This window comes from Megascapheus bottae, chromosome 6 (assembly GCF_031878675.1).
Source record: "Megascapheus bottae isolate mThoBot1 chromosome 6, mThoBot2.hap1, whole genome shotgun sequence".
Classification (NCBI taxonomy): Eukaryota; Metazoa; Chordata; class Mammalia; order Rodentia; family Geomyidae; genus Megascapheus; species Megascapheus bottae.
Window position 1 is genome coordinate 70,474,396 of NC_143514.1, and position 21,724 is coordinate 70,496,119.

Below are 21,724 nucleotides of genomic sequence, written 5' to 3' on the forward strand. Positions count from 1 at the left end.
CTCCTCCCCAGGACAGTCACGGCGCTGATTGACAGGCACTCCTGCCCCATGTGCAACAACTGCACCCAGGCCAAGGCGCCGTCCTCCCCTGGACCACAGGCCGCTCCACAGCTCACCTGAGGCAGACACGGCTTTTGCTAGGCTTTCATCTAAAGGACCTGGGACAATGCAAGGCTGTGTGTGGTAGAGAACAAGGAAAAAACACACAAAACAGAAAAACCTGGGGTAATATAAATACAATCTGGGGCAGTATTTATTCATTAAAACTATGTCTTATAGTTTACAAAGATGCTAATCAGCAACAAAAGTCTAAGTGACCTTAAAATCCTCAGTGACACTGAGGCTTCACATGGTGCTGGGAAGGCTGACTGTGCTCCGGCAGGCGGACGGGCAGGGGCTGTGGCGCTCGGAACAACCCATCATCATGCGGCACGCACAGACCAAAAGGTTCCATACAGCAAAAGACAGGTGCTGGTCTCCTTTGTAAGTCCCCTCCCCAGCCCCCCCATGTCCCTGCATTCCTGCCCCCTCAAATTCCATCTCCAGGGCAAGTCCTCAGTTTATCGTCGGGAAAATCTGTTCTTGAAAGCTTTAATTGTCTTGGCCATCATCGGTGCAATTTCTGTGGAGAGAAACAGGCAGCTGCTTCACACTGGTGGCAGTTCACACACACCACAATAGGTTGTCGTCAAAGCCAAGCTGAGTCTTTCTGCTTTTGGCTGTGCATCACCCCACAAGGGATACAAGCAAGACACTAACTGCCTGCTGACACAGTAAGAAAGCAACAGACACAGACAAACCCTGCGCCCAGGGCACAGCCATCACCATCCCTAACCACCTGCTTCGCAGCTCAGGAAGACTGGCCCATATGCCCAAGGATGTGAATTAAGGGGAAGGTAGGAAAGCCAGTCCTTGCCAACCCCAATGGCCACTTGCTCTGGTGTACCTGCATCACAGACACAGAAGCAGGAAACAGTACCACCATCCCTATCTTTCCAGTGCTCAGGGAACTGTGCAAACCATATCTGAGCAGGGCAGCCTGCTGATGCTTACACCTAGATTCTGGCCCTCCATGGCCCTGCAGTGAGCATGCAGAGATTCTTCTCAAGCTAGACCCCCAAGGACAGTCCCAAGCAAACAGGAAAAGTATTAGGAAACTAAGATTTAAGAAGTAATAAAATATCCAGTTGAGCTGGACACTGACAGGCAATCTCAGGAGACTAAGATCTGAGGATGGTGGGTTTTTGTTTTGTTTTTTGTTTGTTTACCAGTCCTTGGGCATTCTCAAGGCTAGAACCCGACCACTTGAGTCATACCACAGTTCTGGCTTTTTCTATGTATGTAGTACTGAGGAATCAAACCCGACATGCTAGGCAAGCACTCTACCACATGCTCCTGGCCCCTGAGGATTGTGATTTGAAGCTATCCTGGGCAAAAAAAGTCTGTCAGACTCATCTTCAATTAATTACCAAAAGGCTGGAAGCAGAGCTGTGGCTTACATGATACAGAGCACCAGCCTTGAGCGAAAAAGCTCAGAACAGTGCCTAGGCCCTGAGTTCAAGTCCCAGGACTGGTGTGTACACACATGCACACACATGCTTCTGCAAAAAGAACTTATCATGGAATGTTCACGAATATAAACTTACTGCTTAAAAAGACAGGCTTATATTTAGGTTTAAAAGTTAAAAAACAGGGGCCGGGAGTTTGGCCTAGTGGTAGAGTGCTTGCCTAGCATGCACGAAGACCCGGGTTCGATTCCTTGGTACCCCACATACATAGCAAAAAGCTGGAAGTGGTGCTGAGGCTTAAATGGTAGAGCTCTAACCTTGAGAAAGTCCAAGGACAGTGCTCAGAACCTGAGCCCAAGCCCAGGTCTGGCAAAAAAAAAAAAAAAAAAAAAGTTAAAAAACAAAACAAAAAAATAAAAAGTAGGCCCTGAGTCTGGCCTAGTGGTAGAGTATTTGCCTAGCATGCACAAAAATCCAGGTACATAGAAAAAGCCAGAAGTGGTGCTGTGGCTCAAATGGTAGAGTGCTAGCCTTGAAAAGGCTCAAGGACAGTGCTCAGGATCTGAGCCCTGAGTTCAAGCCCCAGGACTAGCCAAAAAAAAAAAAAAAAAGCTAGGTGCTGGTGGCTCACACCTATATCCCAGCTACTTCGAAGGTTGAAATCTGAGGATCATGGTTCAAAGCCAGCCCAGGCAAGAAAGCCCATGAAACCCTTATCCCCAATTAACCACCAGAAAACCAGAAGTGGCACTGTGGTTCAAAGTAGTAGAATACTATCCTCAAACAAAAGAGCTCAGGGACAGCTCCCAGGCCCTGAGTTCAAACCTCATGACTGACCCGCTCCCCCCCCCAAAAAAAAGTGGGGCTGCGAGTTTGGCCTAGTGGTAGAGTGCTCACCCAGCATGCACGAAGACCTGGGTTTGATTCCTCAGTAACACATACATAGAAAAAGACAAAAGTGGTGCTGTGACTCAAGTGGTAGAGCTCTAGCCTTGAGAAAGCTCAAGGACAGTGCCCATGCCCCAAGTTCAAGCCCCAGTATAAGCAAAAATAAAAAGGTATACAGGTGAACAGTAGTTAGTTGGTTCATATTGCCATGAACCTGGCAGGGTAGTAAGCTGACTGCCCCACTAGCAGGTGCCAGGCATCCTACAATGCTACATCAAACACAAGCCACAGTGACATTCAAGGGATTCAAAAGCATTGTGAATATCTGAGCAGGCATCCAAGCTACTTACTCTTCACAGCGGGTTTTCTAGGGTCATAGCACACACTGCTGCTGACCACTGGAGCCAAGTGGGCACTGCTGGTACTGGGGCCGTCATAGGCTGGCTCCTCAGGGCTGGCGGTGAAGCTATTGCTGCTGCTAGTAGGAACATGGCTGCTTCCTGATGTGTACGGGGCTGGCTTAATCCTGTAATACAGAACAAAACTGTAATGCCAATGGAAGGAATCGGCCCCTGTGTGCACAGCTTGAAGCTGGCTTGCTGCAGGCAGACTCCCTAGAGCACAACAGCAGGCCTGGCAGCCACTGTGAGCCTCCCGCTAAGAACCAACCTATCAGTCAACCTCTCTGTTGAGGTGACAGACGGCACTGAAACTGCTTTTGTGGCCTAGAAGATAAAATCTGATCAACCCACAAAGCTATGTTGTCTAAATAAGAAAAGAGGTGGGTATGGTGGCTCATGCCTGTACCTCTAGCTACTCAGGAGGCAGAGATCTGAGGATCATGGTTCAAAGCCAGCCCAGGCACTAAAGAACATGAGATTCTTGAACCAGGAGTTTGGCCTAGTGGTAGAGGTGCTTGCCTAGCATGCATGAAGATCCGGGTTTGATTCTTTGGTACCACACACATAGAAAAGCCAGAAATAGTGCTGTGGCTCAAGTGGCTGAGCACTAGCCCTGAGGAAAGCCCAAGGTCGGTGCTCAGGCCCTGAGTTCAAGCTCCAGTAGTCTTGAGCTTAAGAGCTCAGGACAGCACCCAGCCCCAGAGTTCAAGCCCCATGACCCACCCAAAAAAAAAGAAGAAAAGAGAAAGCATGAGGGAGCTCATCCCACCAGCCAGATCTGCTGACCACTGACGGCCTGGGCCCTACACCAGAGGCAGTCATCGTTTCCACCCCCCACCCCACAAGGAAGTAGTGGCTCAGGAAGGGGCTCAGGAGTCTGCCTCCCCATCTCACACACCACACGCCTGCTCGCCTGCTCGTGCAGCTCCCTCAGCCTCATTGCCCTGTGGAGACAAAGCTCATACCTGACTTTCTCAGGGACAGCTGCTCCTCCCGTTCCAAACTTTTCCTGCCTCCGTCGGACGTCACGAGGTGGCTTGGCCACAGAATTAACAAAGGCCATCTTTGCTTGTCGGCCTGGGGAGAAATGTGAATAATACGGTCTGTCTTGAGCAGAGACATTCTGCTATGTAATAGATAGGCTTTCAAGTCCCCAAACCAGGGGATTATCAGCATCAACAAACCCATAGTGTGGTAGCAGGCACTGCAGCAGAAGACACGCACAGCCCTGACCACCTGCAAATGCAGGAGACCTTTTGGGGTCACCACATCCCCTGTCTCTCACCCTTGGGCTTGTTGGCATGTGCAGATCGAATGTTTTTGGTTAATAATCGTAACCGCTGCTCTCGAGCATCCTGAAGCCGCAGGTACATCTCCCGCCAGGACTCATACTCTTCTGGTCTTTCATCCTTAAAGTCTCGGTGGCAATGAACTTTCCATAATTGGTCTGTTTCTTCAATTAATACCTGAAGCCAAGACAACACATGTCACTTACATCAAGTAGTCTTACACAATCTGGTTTCCATTTAGGAACAACAAATGTTCCAAGATTTTTTTACTCTACCTAGTAGCCTATATTGTGGCCTATTTCCCACAACTGTAGTAGGAAAAACATTTTTAATGCTCAGGCCCTGAGTTCAAGCCCAGAACTGGCCAAAAAAATGTAGAAAATGTTGGGCCGGGAGTTTGGCCTAGTGGTTAAAGTGCTTGCCTAGCATGCATGAAGACCCGGGTTCGATTCCTCGGTACCACATACATAGAAAAAAGCTGGAAGTGGTGCTGACGCTCAAGTGGTAGAGCTCTAGCCTTGAGAAAGTCCAAGGACAGTGCCCAGGCCCTGAGCTCAAGCCCAGGACTGGCAAAAAAAAAAAAAAAATGTAGAAAATGTTAAGTGTGGGCCAGGAGTTTGGCCTAATGGTAGAGTGCTTGTCTAGCATGCACAAAGACTTGGGTTCGATTCCTCCATACCACATACATAGAAAAAAGCTGGAAGTGGTGCTGAGTCTCAAGTGGTAGAGCTCTAGCCTTGAGAAAGTCCAAGGACAGTGCTCAGGCCCTGAGCTCAAGCCCAGGACTGGCAAAAAAAAAAAAAAAAAAAAAAAAAAAAAAAAAAAAAGTGTGAGGTGCTATGTCAGCAGCTTCTGGATAGCTGTGAATTAATTAGGAGCTTCCCCAGCAACACACTGAACTGCTGGTGGCAAAGCAGATGCCATGGTTCAGAGGTCTCTGAGCAGAGACACATGACATAGTCAGGAAAGCTTATTTGCATTAAAGGGAACTGCAAGGTATGGGCACACCTAAGAGATACTCAGACACCAGAGTGTCAGCACAGAGCAAGTGCTCCACTGCTGCATTCTCCCATGTCTATGACCGTCGTGAGCAGGCAAGCTCAAGGGAGGCAGTGAAATGCTTTTCGCCTCCTGACTCCCACAATGATTCTAACCCAAGAGGTCTGCCTACTAAGTAAAGAAGAAGCCAGGCATGGTTGCCCATGCCTTAATGCTAGCTACTCAGAAGGCTGAGATCTGAGGATCACGGTTCAAATCCAGCCCGGGCACTAAAGACTGAGATTCTGATCTCCAATTAACTACTAGAAAACTGTGACTCAAGAGGTAGGGAGGAAGCCTTGAGCTGAAGAGCTCAGGGCAGCGCCCAGGCCCAGAGTTCAAGCCCAGTGACCAAAAAAAAAAAAAAAAAAAAAGAACAGGTGATAGAAAATACCTGTCTGAAGGTCCTAAGGTAAAACAAACATGCCCGCAACAGTAATCTGGCCTCTGACCTGCCCTCCATCCCTGGCAGATACACAGAGACAAAAAGGCTTGAACTCGGGGCCGGGAGTTTGGCCTAGTGGTAGAGTGCTTGCCTAGCATGCACGAACACCCGGGTTCAATTCCTTGGTACCATATAAAAGTAGAAAGTCCAAGGACAGTGCTCAGGCCTGAGCCCAAGCCCAGGACTGGCAAAAAAAAAAAAAAAAAAAAAAAAAAAAAAAAAAAAAAGGCTTGAACTCGGCCTGGGCGCGGTCCCTGAGCTCATCAGCTCAAGGCAACCTTTCTACCCTTGAGCCAAGCCCCTCTTCCTGTTTTCTAGAGGTTAATAGGAGATAGAGTCTCAGGTCCTCCAGTGTAGCTAGGATTACAGGCATGAGCCACCGCACCCCACTGCACCCTACTGCCCCCCACCACCCCCTGCTGACAAAGCTACTTTTAAAGACAGAGCCAAAAGACTGCCCTCTTCCCCCGAGAGGGGACACTCACGTGATTGCATTCCTCTATGCGGTAGAGCTGATCAGGTGTACACCTCTCCAAAACAGGTTCAAGAACAGAATAGGGGACACCTCCCACTTCAAAGATGGCTGCAGAAGAAACATCCCAAGTGAGGGTGCTGACTAATGCCCAGGCCACCCAGTGACAGGGCTGTGGGTGGGAAGAGCTTGAGAAGAGCAGGCGACTACTCACAGTCAATGTTGTTTTTAAGCACTCGGATGCACTGCTGGTGCAAGGTCATCATTTTGGGGAGATAGGCACACTTGGAACCGGAATACACCTGCATCTTGGAATTCATTCTGCGCCCAGTGAATCCAGCTTCTTCTTCTTCCTGGGGTGAAGAGAATGCTACAGGGCAAGAAAAACCAGAGTGTCACACAAGCCCCAGTCTCAAAGACAACCAATGTTACCAATTCCTATGGATCCTTCTAGGCCCTTGGCAAAAATAAGCCCATGTATATCTTAGTATCATAGACCCTATGTACAGCACTCCCTCATTTTCGTTGAAGTAATCATTCAGTGTCTGCACATTTACAGTGTGTGAGTTGTGATTCCGTTCACCTCCTGATGATGCACACATACAGGGTTTTATTTCTATTTGTTTATTTACTGCTGGTCCTGAGGCTCCAACTCTGGGCTTGGGCACTGTCCCTGAGCTCCTTTTTGCTCAAGGCTAGCAATCTAACACTTGGGCTACAGCCCCACTTCCAATTTTTTCTGTGATTAATTGGAGGTAAGAGTCTCAGAGCCAGGCACTTTGGCTCATGCCTATAATCCTAGCTGTTCAGGATGTTGAGATCTAAGGATCATGGTTTAAAGCCAGCTATGGCAGGAAAGTTTGTGAGACTCATCTCCAATTAACCTGCAAAAAGCAAGAAGGAAGGCTAGGCTCAAGTGACGAGCATCAGCCTTGAGTGAAAAAGCTCAAGGACAATAACTAGGCCCAGAGTTGAAGCCCCAGTACTGACACCAAATGTTAATAAATAATTAAAATTAACTAGACTTTTTGTTTGGGGGCCTGAACTCGGCCTTCATGCTATCTCTGAGCTGTTTTGCTCAAGGCTAATGCTCTACCACTTTGAGTCACAGCTCCACTTCGAGTTTTCTGGTGGTTAATTGGAGTTAAAAGTCTCAAGGACTGGGGCTCCGAGTTTGGCCTAGTGGTAGCATGCATAGAAAAAAAGCTGGAAGTGGTGCTGAGGCTCAAGTGGTAGAGCTCTAGCCTTGAGAAAGTCCAAGGACAGGGTTAGACCCTGAGCTCAAGCCCAGGACTGGCCAAAAAAAAAAAAAAAAAGTCTCAAGGACTTTCCTGCTCCATCTGGCTTTCAACTTCAGAAATAAGCTTCTTGAGTAGCTAGGATTATAGATGTGAGCCACTGGTGCCTGGCTGACATTTCTCTTTATTTATTTATTTGCTTATTTTTGTCAGTAGGTCATGGGGCTTGAACTCTGGGCCTGGGTGCTGTCCCTGAGCTTTCAGCTCAAGGCTTTTGCCCTACCCCTTGAGCCACAACCCCACTTCCGGTTTTCTGGGAGTTAATTGGAGGTAAGAGTCTCAAGGACTTTTGTGTCCTTTAATGCCCAGGCTGGCTTTGAACATTGATCCTCAGATTTCAGCCTCCTGAGTAGCTAAGATTACAGGTGTGAGCTACTGCATCCAGCTGACATTTCTCTTTTAATATAAAAATCACCGGACATACAGAATAAAGGACTACTAATAACAGCAGCAGCTAAGGTTTATTGAAGACTTGCCATACAAAAAAATCTGGAGTTGCTGGGTACCAGTGGCTCATGTCCTAGCTACCGCTGACATCTGAGGATCGAGGTTCAAAGTCTGTGAGACTCTTATCTCCAATTAACCACCAGAAAACTGGAAGTGGCTCGGTGGCTCAAGGGGCGGAGAGGTAGCCTTGAGGTGAAGAGCTCAGGGACAGTGCCCAGGCACAGAGTTCAAGCCCTGCCTCCTCTCCTCCCCCCAAAAAATCTGGAGCTAAAAGCTTTATCATGTATGGATTACCTTAACTATATTAGGCAAATATCATTACTGCTCCCAGTTATGGGCTATATAAACTGAGGTTCAAAGAAATGAAAATACTACTCAAGGTCAAACACCTTGTACAGACCAGTGCTGGGATTCCACCTGAGCCAAAATGTATGTACTCGAAATCTGATGAAACACTGTCACAGAGCACGAATGAGATTTTTCACTCCCCCACCCCCATTTGAAAAGGAGATGTAGAAAATCACCTTTTCGTTTTGGTTGGAAGGAAGATATCAGTTCAAGGGAAGGAAGTGGGCGGTAATTGGCCTGGATCGCGGGCAATGGCAGGTCTGGCAGCACTGGCACGGCATCCATGGGGACCTATGAGAGAGAGTGAGCAGAGGCCCTCCCACTGCGCATGCTCTCCTACAGGGCGTCCCAAGAGCAACAAGACACGGCCCACCTCAGACTGGGCAGGGCTTAGTCCCAGATGACACTCGCTAAGTCAAGGAACAAATGCAGACGGGACCAATGAAAATGTTTTGGGTGTAGAGCCTCACATTCAGCAAATACTCTATCACTGACCCATATCCCTAGCCCAGAAAACTCCTCCCCTCCCTTTCTCTCTGGCCAGTCCTGGGGCTTGAACTCAAGGCCTGGGCTTTGTCCCTGAGCCTCTTTGTGCTATAAGGCTAGAGCTCTACCACTTCAGTTACAATGCCACTTCTGGCCTTTTTTTTTTTTTCTTTTCTTTTTGAATAGTTTATTGGAGATGAGTCTCACGGGGACTTTTCTGCCTGGGCTGCCTTTGAACTGTATTTACCAACTCTCAGCCTCTTGAGTAACTAGGATTATTGGCATGAGCCACCGGTACCTGGCTGAAAATTGTCATTTTTTTAGGGTGGTGATGTGATTTGGACCCAGGCGCCATACTTGTTAGCAAGGCCCTCTACTATGGGAGCCTCCCCCAGAAATTACCATGGGTGTTATTTCTATGGCAGCCAATGAGGCCAGGCAAGCCCGGGAGAGGGGGGCAGGCAGACCTGTGCCGGCCCTGACTGCCAGCTTACCTTTCTTGGCTTGGCTGAATCAGATCCAGCCAGGTGCAGCTTCTCTGACTTGTTTTCATTCACCTTGGGCAATTTCTGAACTGAGTCCAGGTTTTTACTAGTGCTTTTAGATTCACTTTTTTTCTGCCCTTTTTCTCCAAGAGCTACAGTGGAAGTTTTCACAATCTTCTTCTTTTTCTTCCGGGGCTGGTCATAGCTGAGGTATGATTCAAAGGACATGGTGGGCTGCTCAAATTCATCGTCCACGTCTGCTTCCTCCTCTTTGGGAAAGGAGCTTAGGGACTTTTTGCCTGAATGAGAAGTCTTCACCTTCCCTTCTTGAGCCTTTAGGTTGTTGGAGACCTTTTCTTTTGCTTTGGGCATCAAGTCTCCAGCCCCCTTGCTCATGTCTAGCCCATCCACACCTTGCTTAGTCTTGTCGGATTTGCTCTTCTCCAAATCCTTCTGTTTTGTTTTTTTAAGGAGGCTGTCAGAAGCAACCTCCGAAGTGGATGAAAGCTTCTTCTTGAGACTGTTGCCTTCTCTCTCCTTCTCCTTCCTGACAGCGCCGGAGGATTGTTTTTCCTTCCCACTGTCCCCTGAGAGTGGCCTTCGGCTTTCCTCTTTGGTGGGGGCCTTATGTGACTTTTCCCTGCTCAGAGCAGTGGCCTTCTCATCTCCCCTGGCGTCCACAGGGCGCTTCTCCTTGTGGGAAGATTTGTGCTCCTTGTTTTGGTTCATCACCCCTCTGCCCTGGGGCTCCCCCAGGTGCCGTTCCTGACTGAACCCCAGTCTCTCCTGAAGGACATTACTGTGGCTTTTCCCAGGCTTCTGGTGGGGAACGATGGGCTCGTGGTCCTCCTCTGGAGGCCGGTAATGGTTCATAAACACCTGGTGGTGATGGGGACTAGCAGAAGCTGGCGGGGACTGCACGTGGGCATAGTCAGAAGACTCAGGGTCTGAAGAATACGGTGGAGATGCTCGGTGGCACTTCTTTCGCTCATCTCTCCGCTCATGGCTGTGAGACACTCTGTGAGGTCTTTCTAGCTCTGGGAGCTTTCTGTGCTTCTTCTGTCTGTGCTCAGGGCTGTAGGACTGGGTGCCGGAGGCTTTCCAGGTTTCCTGGCGGTCCCCTTCCTCTTCCTCCCGCTCAAGAACATCCCGAGGGCGCTTTCGGGAGCTGCTCTTCTCAAAGTCCTGTTCATCAGCATCACTGTTTCTAAACCAGAAGAAAAAAACAGATATACACACCAGTGTAATCCTTGTTCAGACCCCAGTACAAACCTTAGTGCTGCAAGTGTGGCTTAGTGATAGGGTGCTTGCCTAGCATGCACAAAGTCCTGGGTTCCATTCCTCCGTACCACTTACACTGAAAAAGCTGGAAGTGGTGCTGTGGAGCTGTAGTCTTGAGAAAGCCCAAGGACAGTGCTCACTTGGGTAGAGGGGAGGCAGACAGACAGACAGAGACAGAGAGACAGAGAGAGAGAGAGACTCTCTCACGGACTGCTGGGTGCGGTGGCTCATGCCTGTAATCTTAGCTACTGAGGCGACTAAGACCTGAGGATCAAGGTTTAAAACCAGCCCCAGGCACCAAAGTACTGAGACTCATCTCCAATTAACCACTCAAAAACAGGAAGTGGATCCACGGCTCAATGGCTCAAGGGGTAGGGCAGTAGCCTTGAGCTGAAGAGCTCAGGGACAACTCCCAGGCCCAGAGTTCTAGTCCCATGACCGACTGACCAAAAAAAAAAGAGAGAGAGAGAGCTCAATAATAGCACCTAGGCCAAGTACTAGAAAAAAGAAAAGTGAGCAGGAAGGGGCAGCAGCTAAATAATCCTAGGCACGCTGAGGCTGAAATCTGCGGAAGACACCCCAGCAAACAGAACCAAGAGATCTCATCTCCAATGAACTCGCAAAAAGCCAGGAGTGAAGATCAAGTGAAAAAGCTAAACAAGAATGTGGCCTGAGTTGAAGCTACAATACAGAAAGGAAAGAAACAAGAAAATGGAAAAGAAGGCTGGATGTGGTGTTCACGCCTGCAATCCTAGCTACTCAGGAGACTGAGATGTGAGGACAGAGAGGTTCAAAACCAGGCAGGGCACTACAGAAAGTGAGCCTCTTATCTCTAATTAACCATTAGAAAACCTGAAGGTGTGCTGTGGCTCAAAGGTGAGCTGAAGAGCTCAGGGACAGCAACCAGGTCCAGAGTTCAAGCGCCAAAACTGAGGGGAAAAAAAGGAGGGGGTAGGCGCAGAAGGGGAAGGGAAAAGGGAGGAAGGAAGGGAGAGGGAGGGGAGGAAAGAAAAATTGGAAGACTTGGGATGTAGCTAGGAGAAGGTAGTCAAGACCTCCAGAACAACTAAAGTTACCACCACAACAAAAAAGCCAGAAATGTTAGTGCTCATCCTTAAATGACAAATTAGAAATTTTTATTCTTATCTCTATTTTAAATTCTTTCTAATGTTCTGCAATGATCATGGATTCTTTTTATAATGATGCAAAACAGGCATTTTAAATACAAAGTTGGAAGAGGAATACTAAAGACAAATTTAAAGCTGTTGGGTGTTGGTGGCTTATTCCTGTTAATCCCAGTTGCACAGGAAGCTGAGATTTGAGGATCTCTGTCCAAAAGCCAGCTCCTGAGCAATAAAGTTCATAAGACTTTTCTCCAATTAGCAACCCAAAAAAGCTAGCAGCGGACTAAAGTGGTAGAGCACCAGCCTTGAGGGAGAAAGCTAAGGGACAGTGACCAGGCCTTAAGTTCAAGCCTCAGGATCAGCACATTAGGGAAAAAAAAGGCCAGGAGTGTGGCCTAGTGGTAGACTGCCTGCCTGAAGCTTCTCAGTACCACATACACAGAAACGGCTGGAAGTGGTGCTGTGGCTAAAGTGGTAGAGCACCAGCCTTGAGCTTTAGAGCTCAGGGACAGTACCCAGGCCCACAATTCAAGCGCCATGACTGACAAAAAAAGAAAGAAAAGGAAAGAAAACAAAGCTAAACAAATCTAAATAGAAATATTTTTACCGTTCCACTGGAACCAGCTTCTTCCACTGGGCTACTAGGTCTCTGGCAAAGCTTCCAACTTGCTCATGTTTTCGAAAGCTGTTTACTGTCTTCCCAACACCAGTCTCCTGCAAATGGCAAATGGCACACAGAAGTTGATAGGGGAAATGATGAGAATAAGTTATATAAACTCATGGCACCTTGGAAGTGTCCTGAATATAGTGTTACTTTGTTGTCTTATGGCACAAGTCTCTAGTGATACATAGTAACAATGCATCCAAACTCAGAGGAACTTGTCATTAAAAGACTTCCAGAACTTTAACAATGTGACAAATGATAGACAGATCTAGGCTGAGCTGAAGCTCTTTATAACCTGGGAGAAGATGAGTTAGCTTCACTGGACTTACACTGCAAAACGCGATTTGAAGATTTGAATCCAAGTTGCAAAGCCAATCTTCTTTTTATTCATTATTTTAATTTTGAAATACAAGTCACATTAATAGGCATAGTTAAGTGGTAGGGTATTTGTCTAACATTTCCAACACACTAGCACTGCAATCAGTCTCCATTTTAACCATGTAAATAACTGAGTGACTTCTAGAACACTCCTATACAATGTAATCCTTACTTCAGCTAGAATATAAACATGCCTGCTGAGAAACACTGACTTCTTCCTTGGGCCCAAAACAGAAGGCAGAAATGAAGCTTGGGGCTGGTATCTGTGTCCTTTGCCCTGAGCCATTCTCCTCTGTAGTCACTTTACAGCCACCTTGGAAGGCAGTTAGGAACTGACAGCTGGCCTGACCAGCTAGCGGGCATCAATGACTCTGGCTTGGGACTGTTGGACTATGAATACCTTTCACTTGTTACCCCTCATTTCTACCACCCTATGAAGATACTCTGTTCCCTCCAGTCCCACCAGCCCCAGATAACTATTTGCCTCCTTTCTGTCTTTGAATCTGTCTAGACTGGACATCTAATGCAAACAAGATCATAATTATGCAATCTTTGTGTAGGGCTCCAAAGCCCATCCTCTAAATTTACTCCACACTCCTCAGTAACAACAACACTGTGGGCAGAGTTTTATAATATTTAAAGTTGCATCGTTCTTACCGCAAGAATATCTACTGTAATGGGCAAAGTGGAGAGTTTCTTCAAATATTTCAATAGCTGCAAAAAAATAAAACAAACATTAGCTTTTGTTTTTGATAGTCCTGGGGCTTGAACTCAAGGCCTGGGCACTGTCTGTGGGTTTTCTTTTTCCTTTTTTTTTTTTTTTTGGGGGGGGGGTTGGTCATGGCACTTGAACTCTGAACCTGGACACTGTCCCTGAGCTCTTCAGCTCAAGGCTACCCCTGGAGCCACAGGGCCATTTCCAGTTTTCTGGTGATTAACTGGAGATAAGAGTCTCATTTTAGTGCCCAGGATGGCTTAGAACAGCAATTCTCAGATCTCAGCCTTCTGAGTACCTAGGATTACAGACATGAGCCACCACGCCCAGCTTGTCCTTGGGTTTTCCCAAAGCCCGAGCTCTACTGCTTGAGCCACAGCACCACTTCTAACTTTTTCTGTGCATGTGATATGGAGGAATGGAACCCAGGGCTTTGTGCATGTTAGGCACTCTACCATTAGGCCACACTCCTGGCCCCAAACATTAGCTTTTATAAAGTCACATCACAATCACATTCACAGGAATGAACAAGAATAACTGATGGAGGGGGGCGGTGGGGGGGAAGGGTAAAGGGTACCAAGACATGTGAAAGGGTATCAATGTATGTGAATTAATGCACCTTCTATCTGGCAAATATCATGTAACCCTTTTATTAATTACAATAATAATAATAATAAAAGAATAACTGATGAGAGCTGGAGATGTGCCTCAATGGCAGAGTGCTTGCCTAGCATGCATGAAAGACCTGGGTTCAATTTCTCAGTACCACATAAACAGAAAAGGCCAAAAGTGGCACTGTGGCTCAGGAGTGCTAGCCTTGAGCTAAAGAAACTTAGGGATAAGCCTGAATTAGAGAATTAAGATTATTTTAGCTGGGTGCTGATGGCTCATACCTGTAATTCCAGCTACTCAGGAGGCTGAGATCTAAGGATCATGGGTCAAAGCCAGCCTAGCACAAAAGTTTGTGAGACTCTTTACCTCCAATGAATCATCAGAAAACTGGAAGCGGCACTGTGGCTCAAAATAGTACAGCACTGGCCTTGAGCTGAAGAACTCAGGGACAGCACCCAGGCTGAGTTCAAGCCCCAGGATTGAACAAAAAGGAAAGCAAAGCAAGAGAGAGAGAGAGAGAGAGAGAGAGAGAGAGAGAGAGAGAGAGAGAGAGAGAGAGAGAGAGAGAGAGAGAGAGAGAGAGAGAGAGAGAGAGAGAGAGAGAGAGAGAGAGAAACAAAAGAAAGAAAATCAACTCTGATGGCTCACTGCTCACTCAGTGCTATGCATTTTCCAGGAATGAGAATGGCTACTAGGTAGTTCACAAGTGAGGACAGGCTCCAAACGTTTTGTCACTAGCCCCAGGACACAGACAGGACAGGATTTACTGGAGTCCTTAGCTTCAGACTGTACTTTCAACTGCTCTGCCACACCAAGGCGAAGACACGGGAGGCACAGGAATCTGCCTACTCTGCTAGTCATTGGCAACTTTATCTGTCTCATTATAACAGAGATTTATGAGAAAGATACCAAGTTTAGAGGAACTTCCCCTGGGCCTGGCAGAGGGTGGTAGAGAGAAGAGGCCTCTGCAGGAAGACAGTAGCAGCAGGGTGCCAGCCTCACAATGCTTTCTAGTGGGAAGCCAAGAGTAATCCTGAGCAGCCAGATTCAGAGCTGGGCTTGGATTGTGTTGACATTGAACACAAAATGCCAGGGTGGTTAGAAAGGAAATCTGGGTTTGCCCACATTTCCTTTATTCAGTCCTGAAAACTAGGTCAAATTCAGTATAACAGAGCTGTTAAGATGGGAGTTCCAAAGTCAGAGAGGCCATCACCTTCTTAGCAGCTGATCTTGGGCAAGCTGGTAACCTCTCTGAACTTGCTACACCACCCGCAGAAGAAACTGGATCTTGTCTCTACTTGAGACAAAAGTGAGGTACTCTGTCATAGTTTTTGTGATACTGTAAAAGCTCCTCATGCTGATAATGCATCACTTCACCTATCAGCTGACCGCTCTGATGTGGATCTTCCACCAGACATGGCTCAGCCCATTCCTACTTGCTCCCTTTCTCCAGGAAGAGTGGGTGGGAACATTTGCCCGATAAGGAGTGCTGCACAGTTAAGTAATTCAAAGTAGGTACCTGTGGGGATCCTTACCCTAAACTACTCCATAACAAGTCCTGTTCCCCAGCCCTTGTAGCTTAGTCTCTTAGCTGCCATGCTGTGTTGCTAATAGGTGGAGTAACAAGTGTGTTTTTCTGGTCATTCTACTTCCATAATTACTTACTTCACCAAGTTGCTAGGCAGACTAACTGGAATACAGACAGTAATCTTGGTTAACTAGACCTAAGAGGTCAAGTGGTCTATCTGGGTAGTAGTGTACAACTTTCTAAAGTTGAATGAAAATGTCCTCCACTCAAATTCTATCTCCACTGTAATCCAATACAAGAAAAATTGTGTATCGCCTTTCTGTATGATTCTTTTGAGACAGGAGTGTTATTGTGTAAAAACCAGGCTAGCTTTGAATGTCTGGTCCTCCTGTCTCAGCCTCTGAGTGTTGGAACTATAAATGTGTACCACCATACCTGCCTGTATATACACCTATTTGTCATCCAAACTATAGATTCAAAGACTAATGTCAATTTTCTTTCTTCCTTTCTTTCCTTTCCTATCTGTGTATATAGGTACTGTTACTGGGAAATGAACTCTGGGCCTTGAGCTCTTTGCTTGGCTTTTTCCACTTTAGGCTGGCACTCTACCACTTGAGCCACACTCTGGCTTTCTGCTGGCTAACTGGAGATAAGAGTCTCTAAGATTTGTCTACCCAGGCTGAGCTGGTTTTAAACCTGGATCCTCAGATCTCAGATTCTTCCTGAGCAGCTGTGATTACAGACATAAGCCACCAGTACCCAACTTGCCAATTCCTTTTGATCATCTTTGTCATCTTCTTTTTTTCTGTTGCGAGTGATGGGGCTTCAACTCCAGGCTTGGGTGCTGTCCCTGAACAATTTTGCTCAAGGCCACAGCACTACTTCCAGTTTTCTGGTGGTTAATTAGAGATAAGAATCTATGGACTTTCCTGCCTGGGCTGGCTTTGAACCATGATCTTCAGATCTTAGCCTCCTGAGTAGCCAGGATTACAGGTGTGAACCATCCCTAAAGGCATGCACACATTCAGAGTAAGGCCGTTCTGCCAACTCCTCTCCCATGTCTGAGCTCCATGATTTTCCCTAATTAACACAATGAAACTGAGCAGTGAGGCTTGATGTCGCTTCACAAGCTGAGAAGCACCCAACATTACTAACACTGTCATTAGGAAAATAAAATAGTACCATCTGCCCAACTCGGGCCTGGAAGAAAGCAGAGGAGCAGCTCCTCAGCCTTGTGCTGCCTGACAAATCACAGTCCACATGTTCAGAGTCCCACCTCTGCAAAGACAACACAGGAGAAGAGCACCAGGAGAAGAAGAAATGCAGAGGCATGCACTTTCAGCACTGCCTGCCAGAAGCTGCAGGCTGCAGGGTGTGTGCACCTCCACACCTAGCGTGACCCTGAGTGTTGCTGCCTTTCTGTAGGACTTCAGGTGAGCAGGAGTGAACTAACCAGAAAAACAAATCCAAAACTTTCAAACTGATCTAGCTCAACACAAGAAAGGACTTCTCATTCCCAGTATTTTCAAGCAAGAAGCATTAACACAGCACTTGGTATTCTCAAACGGATGGAAACTTGCTAATATCAAATCCCTGTACCAGGGATAGTTTTCTAAGCACTCTGCGTAGTCATATTCAAGATTTACCACAGGACAGCCATGAAAATCAGCTCTAGTTCAACAGCAGGAACAAAAGCCAAGTAATGTAGGGTGCTGGTAGTTCACTCCTATAAACCTATCTACTAAGGAGGCTGATATGTGAGGATCACAATTCAAAGCCAGCCCAGGAAGCAAAGTCTGTGATATTATCTCCAATTAACCACCAGAAAATCAGGAGAGGAGCTGTGCCTCAAAGTGGTACAGTGCAGTGCCCAAACCCCACAGCTGATAGAAAAAGTAAATTAAAAAGCCAAATGAGGACCAGGAGCGTGGCCTAGTGGTAGAGTGCTTGCCTAGTATACATGAAGACCCAGATTTGATTTCTTGGTACCACATACACAGAAAAAAAAGCCAACCTGGGTGGTGGCTCATGCCTGTAATCCTAGCTACTCAGGAGGCTGAGATCTGAGGTTGAAGTTCAACTACCAGAACAAAAGGACCAGAGATTCTTATCTCCAATAAACCTCTAGAAAATGGGAAGTGGGGCTTGGCTCAAGGGTAGGGGGGGAGCCTTGAGCTGAAGAGCTCAGGGACAACACCTAAGCCCAGGGGTAGGACAGTAGCTTTGTTCAAGCCCCATGACCACACGTGACCACGCGCACAGGCACACAGGCCACAGGCTGGAAGTGGTGCTATGGCTCAAGTGGTAGAGCACAAGAACAGTACCCAACCGCTGAATTCAAGTCCCAGGACTGGCAAAAAAAAAAAAAGTTAGCTGCTCTGCTTGGGATCTCTCCCAAGTATGGCTATATTGCAGATGAATGTACAGTAAGAACAGTTCTAACCTGAACCATGATGTTCAACACCATAAGACTCATGAATACTGGTGTGGAATCAAGGCCTTTGGCTGATAATGGTGTAAAAGCAAGATATGGATGCAAATTCAATGCTGCTCTATAATCAAGCACAACTTGTGGGAGCTTGTTGGGTTAACTGAAGGCTGAAAAGAAAAAGACCAGGGTGCCAGACTGCAACTTTCCCTGGTATTCACTTTTGAATGCCAACTATTATGCCCTATAAAAAAAAAAAAAAAAAAAAAAAAAAAAGGATCTCTTGCAGGGTGGCTCATGCCTGTAATCCTAGCCACTCAAGAGGCTGAGATCTGAGGATCACCCTTTAAAGCCAGCCTGGGCACAAAAGGACCTGAGACTTTTGTTTTCCAGTTCTGGGCCTTAAACTCAGGACCTGAGCACTGTCCTTGGGCTTTCTCAAGGCACAGCTCTACCACACAGCACCATTTCTGGCTTTTTTTCTATGTATGTAGTACCGAAGAATCAAACCAGGGTCTTTGTGCATTCTAAGCAAGCATTCTACAACTAGGCTAAACTCCCAGCCTGGGACCTGAGATTCATCTCCAATTAACATCTAGAAAATGGGGAGTAGGGCTTGGCTCAAGGGTAGGTCAGTAGCCTTGAGCTGAAAAGGCCCAGAGTTCAAGCCCCATGACCCCCTCCCCCCCCAAAAAAATCTCTCGCCATGTGCTGGTGGCTCACACCTGTAATCCTAGCTACTTAGGAGGCTGAGATCTAAGGATCAGTGTTCAAAACCATCCCAGGCTGTAGTAAAGATATTTCCAATTAACTACAAAAAAAAAAAAAAAAGCTGAAAGTGGAACAATAGTAGAGCTGAGCAAAAAATCTCAGGAACAGCACCTAGGCCTGAGTTCAAGACCAACACAAAAATGAAGAAAAAGAAAGAGCTGGGCAAGGTGGCTCATACCTGTAATTCTAGCTATTCAGAAAGCTGAGATCTGAGGATCAATGTTCAAAGCCAGCCCAGGCACTAAAGTCTGTGAGACTCTTATCTCCAATTAACCACCACTAGAAAACTGGAAGTGGCACTGTGGCTCCAGGGGTAGGGTGGTACCCTTGAGCTGAAGAGTTCAGGGACTGCACCCAGGGCCAGAGTTCAAGCCCCATGACTGACACCCCCCCCCCCTGCAAAAAAAGAAAAAAACCAATCCCTCAATGTTTTCTAATCTTCATAGTACTTCACAATGCAAATCTACAAGTGTTCAGTGATTTCTCCCTCCACTTTTTCAGTGCTGGGCCATTCATACTGAGTAAGCAGTCTGCCAATGAACTGCACCCTGATGCTCATCTGCTTCTTTCTTTCTCTCTTTCTCTCTTTTCTTTCTTGTTGTTGTTGCCAATCCTGGGGCTTGAACTCAGGGCCTGAGCACTGTCTTTGGACTTTCTCAAGGCTAGAGCTCTACCACTTGAGCCACAGCACCACTTCCAGCTTTTTCTACGTATGTGGTAGTGAGGAATGGAACCCGGGTCTTTGTGCATGGTAGGCAAGCACTCTACCACTAGGCCAAACACCTGGTCCCTTCATCTGCTTTTCTATCTGGTCAGAAAAAAGCTAAAACTTTAAAAAAAAATCAAACCAAAAACGGGCTGGGAATGTGGCTTAGTGGTTGAGTGCTCGCCTAGCATGCATGAAGCCCTGGCTTTGATTCCTCAGTACCACATACACAAAAAAAGCCAGAAGTGGTGCTGTGCCTCAAATGGTAGAGTGCTAGCTTTGAACAAAAAAAGCAGCTCCGGTCAGTGCCCAGGCCCCCAGGCCAAGCCCCAGATATAGAGTGGGGGGAAGGGAAATCAAATCACTAATGTTTCAAGTAAATGTACTTGAGCTGACTTGACGCTTCATGTTTAACAACTACAGTACCTGAAAAGCCACTGCAGACTTTCCATTCTAGTGGGAAAACACCTTTAGAAGCTACATACACCATTGAAGAGGGTGGGGGGGATAGAAATAAAGACCAAAAATGGGGGTGGTTATATAAAACTTACTTGTCAAGATGTTCAACAGTCACAAATATTACAGCATTTGGGGAGAGAAACCGGTGCTCAGAAGTAATGGCCATTTACAAGATGTCTACAAAGGGTCATTGTAAAAAGCGACTTGTAAACGCGCCTGGCCCACTAGGTACCGAAGCTCAGCTCGGGGGACATGTCACACCAGTTAGTTGAAAGCATTTAAGCTTTCGGAGTTGACTGATAACGCACAGAGCTTCCTGAAAAGTAGATCTTGGAGCCCGCGAGGGGGTGGGGGGGACCCAGGGAGGAAGGAGGAAGCTTCGGGTGACAGGCGAGGGCCGGGGTGCAGGAGCGCTCCGGGAAAACCTGGGAAATGGCGATCAGGTCGAGCTGACCCACCGGGAAGGAGCGAGGGAGGAGAGGGAATGGACGAGGGTGCACCTCCCGAGGCGGCTGAGCGCCCCGAGACCAGCCGGGAGCCCGCGAGCGGGGCGGCCCCCGGACCCGAGGAGCAAGCGGCGGCTCTCCGCTCCCCACGAGGTCAGCAGGTCTCACCACAACTTCTGCCCCCCCCACTTCGGCAAGACCCAACTTCGTGGAGCGCTGCCGGGCGGCGCAAGGCTGCGTCCCGCTGGGCTCCGGGGGCTCCCGGGGAGCGCGGGATCCCCCGGCCCGCCGGGGGGAGCCGGGGGTCGCCCGCGCAGGGCCGTCCGGGGGCCACGCAGGTGCGGAGCGCGCGCGACCCGCGCCCAGCCCGCGCTGCGGTCCTTTTGGAGGGGCGCCAGGCTCCCAGGGTGCCGGCCCGGGAGGGGGGCGCCCGCGGGCCCGCCGCGGGGAGACCACCCAGGACCCGCGGGGCTCTGAGCCCGGAGCCGCCCCCCCCCGGCTCCCGATGGCGACGCCGCCCGCGACCGTTACAGGGCCCGCGCCGCGCCCAACGCCCGCCCGCGCCCGCCGCGCCCCACTCACCTTCTTGGGGTCCGGGTTCGCGGCCAGGCGCGCCTGCAGCTTCTCCACAACTTGCAGCGCCGACTCCGCCGCCATCGCTGTCACTGGCGCGGCCTCCTCGCCGGAACTGGGCTCGCGTCGCGTCCTCGGGCCGAGCTCCGCCCTCCGTGTGGCCCCGGCGGAGACGGAAGCGCGACTGGCCCCTTCCGGGCCTCGGCCGCGGGGCGCGTGGGGCTCGCGGGGGGCGCGGGGCGCGCGGGGATGGCCGCGTGCAGGCCTCGCCCGCCGGCCGGGGTCGGGATCCTCCGAACCCCTGAGTCGCCCGCAGCCGGGACGCCTCGCGTTCCGAGACCAGGGCCCCCAGAGCCCTGCGCGGTCCGGCCCGAGACCTGCGCCGGCGCTGGTCCTGCCCGAGACCGCCCGGCCCCGTGGAGCCCACTAAGTAATGGGACCTGGGATCCAGGACTCTAAACCCGCTCCCCGCCCCGCGGCCCCGCCCCGCCCGCGCTCTCCACACCTGAAGGTGGGCCCAGGTGGGCTCCAGTCCGCAGTCCTCCGCAGTCCTGAGTAGAAGGCATTAGGCGCCGGTAGACAGTCTTAATTCCCATCTCCTCCGAAGGATTAGCCCCACTTTGCAGAGGAGCAAAGTGAGGCTGACGACAGGGCAGGGATTTGAATTTGAATCTCTGAAGTCTAAATCTATCACTGGGGAGGCTGTGGCAAGCCTGCCTCAGTTACTTAGCAAGATGCCAGCTCGAAGGAAAAAGAAAACTGAGTAGGTTGAACAATGGAGGACCAGAGAAAGAAAGGGATTCATCAGAAGTTAAACATCTTAATTCCTGAAAGTAATAACCACCTGCTCCCTCCACAACAGGGTTCATCCAAAAGCACCGAATGCGCTTATTCCATATGAGAATCCTCCGAGGATCTGCCCCACACCCACGTA

General features: G+C 48.7%; 1 protein-coding gene across 1 annotated transcript; it reads right to left on the reverse strand.

The window, feature by feature from the left end:
- Positions 1 to 221: 221 nt before the first annotated feature.
- Eloa (elongin A) lies at positions 222 to 20,927 on the reverse strand. Its single transcript, XM_090335577.1, has 11 exons — positions 20,800 to 20,927; positions 13,210 to 13,266; positions 12,118 to 12,224; positions 9,115 to 10,312; positions 8,311 to 8,425; positions 6,256 to 6,411; positions 6,055 to 6,152; positions 4,083 to 4,263; positions 3,763 to 3,874; positions 2,747 to 2,922; positions 222 to 622 (listed from the first exon to the last, which is right to left on the reverse strand). The coding sequence occupies exons 1-11, from the start codon at positions 20,872 to 20,874 to the stop codon at positions 561 to 563; spliced, it is 2,337 nt and encodes a 778-aa protein (XP_090191703.1). The 5' UTR covers positions 20,875 to 20,927; the 3' UTR covers positions 222 to 560.
- Between the last annotated feature and the right edge of the window lie 797 nt (positions 20,928 to 21,724).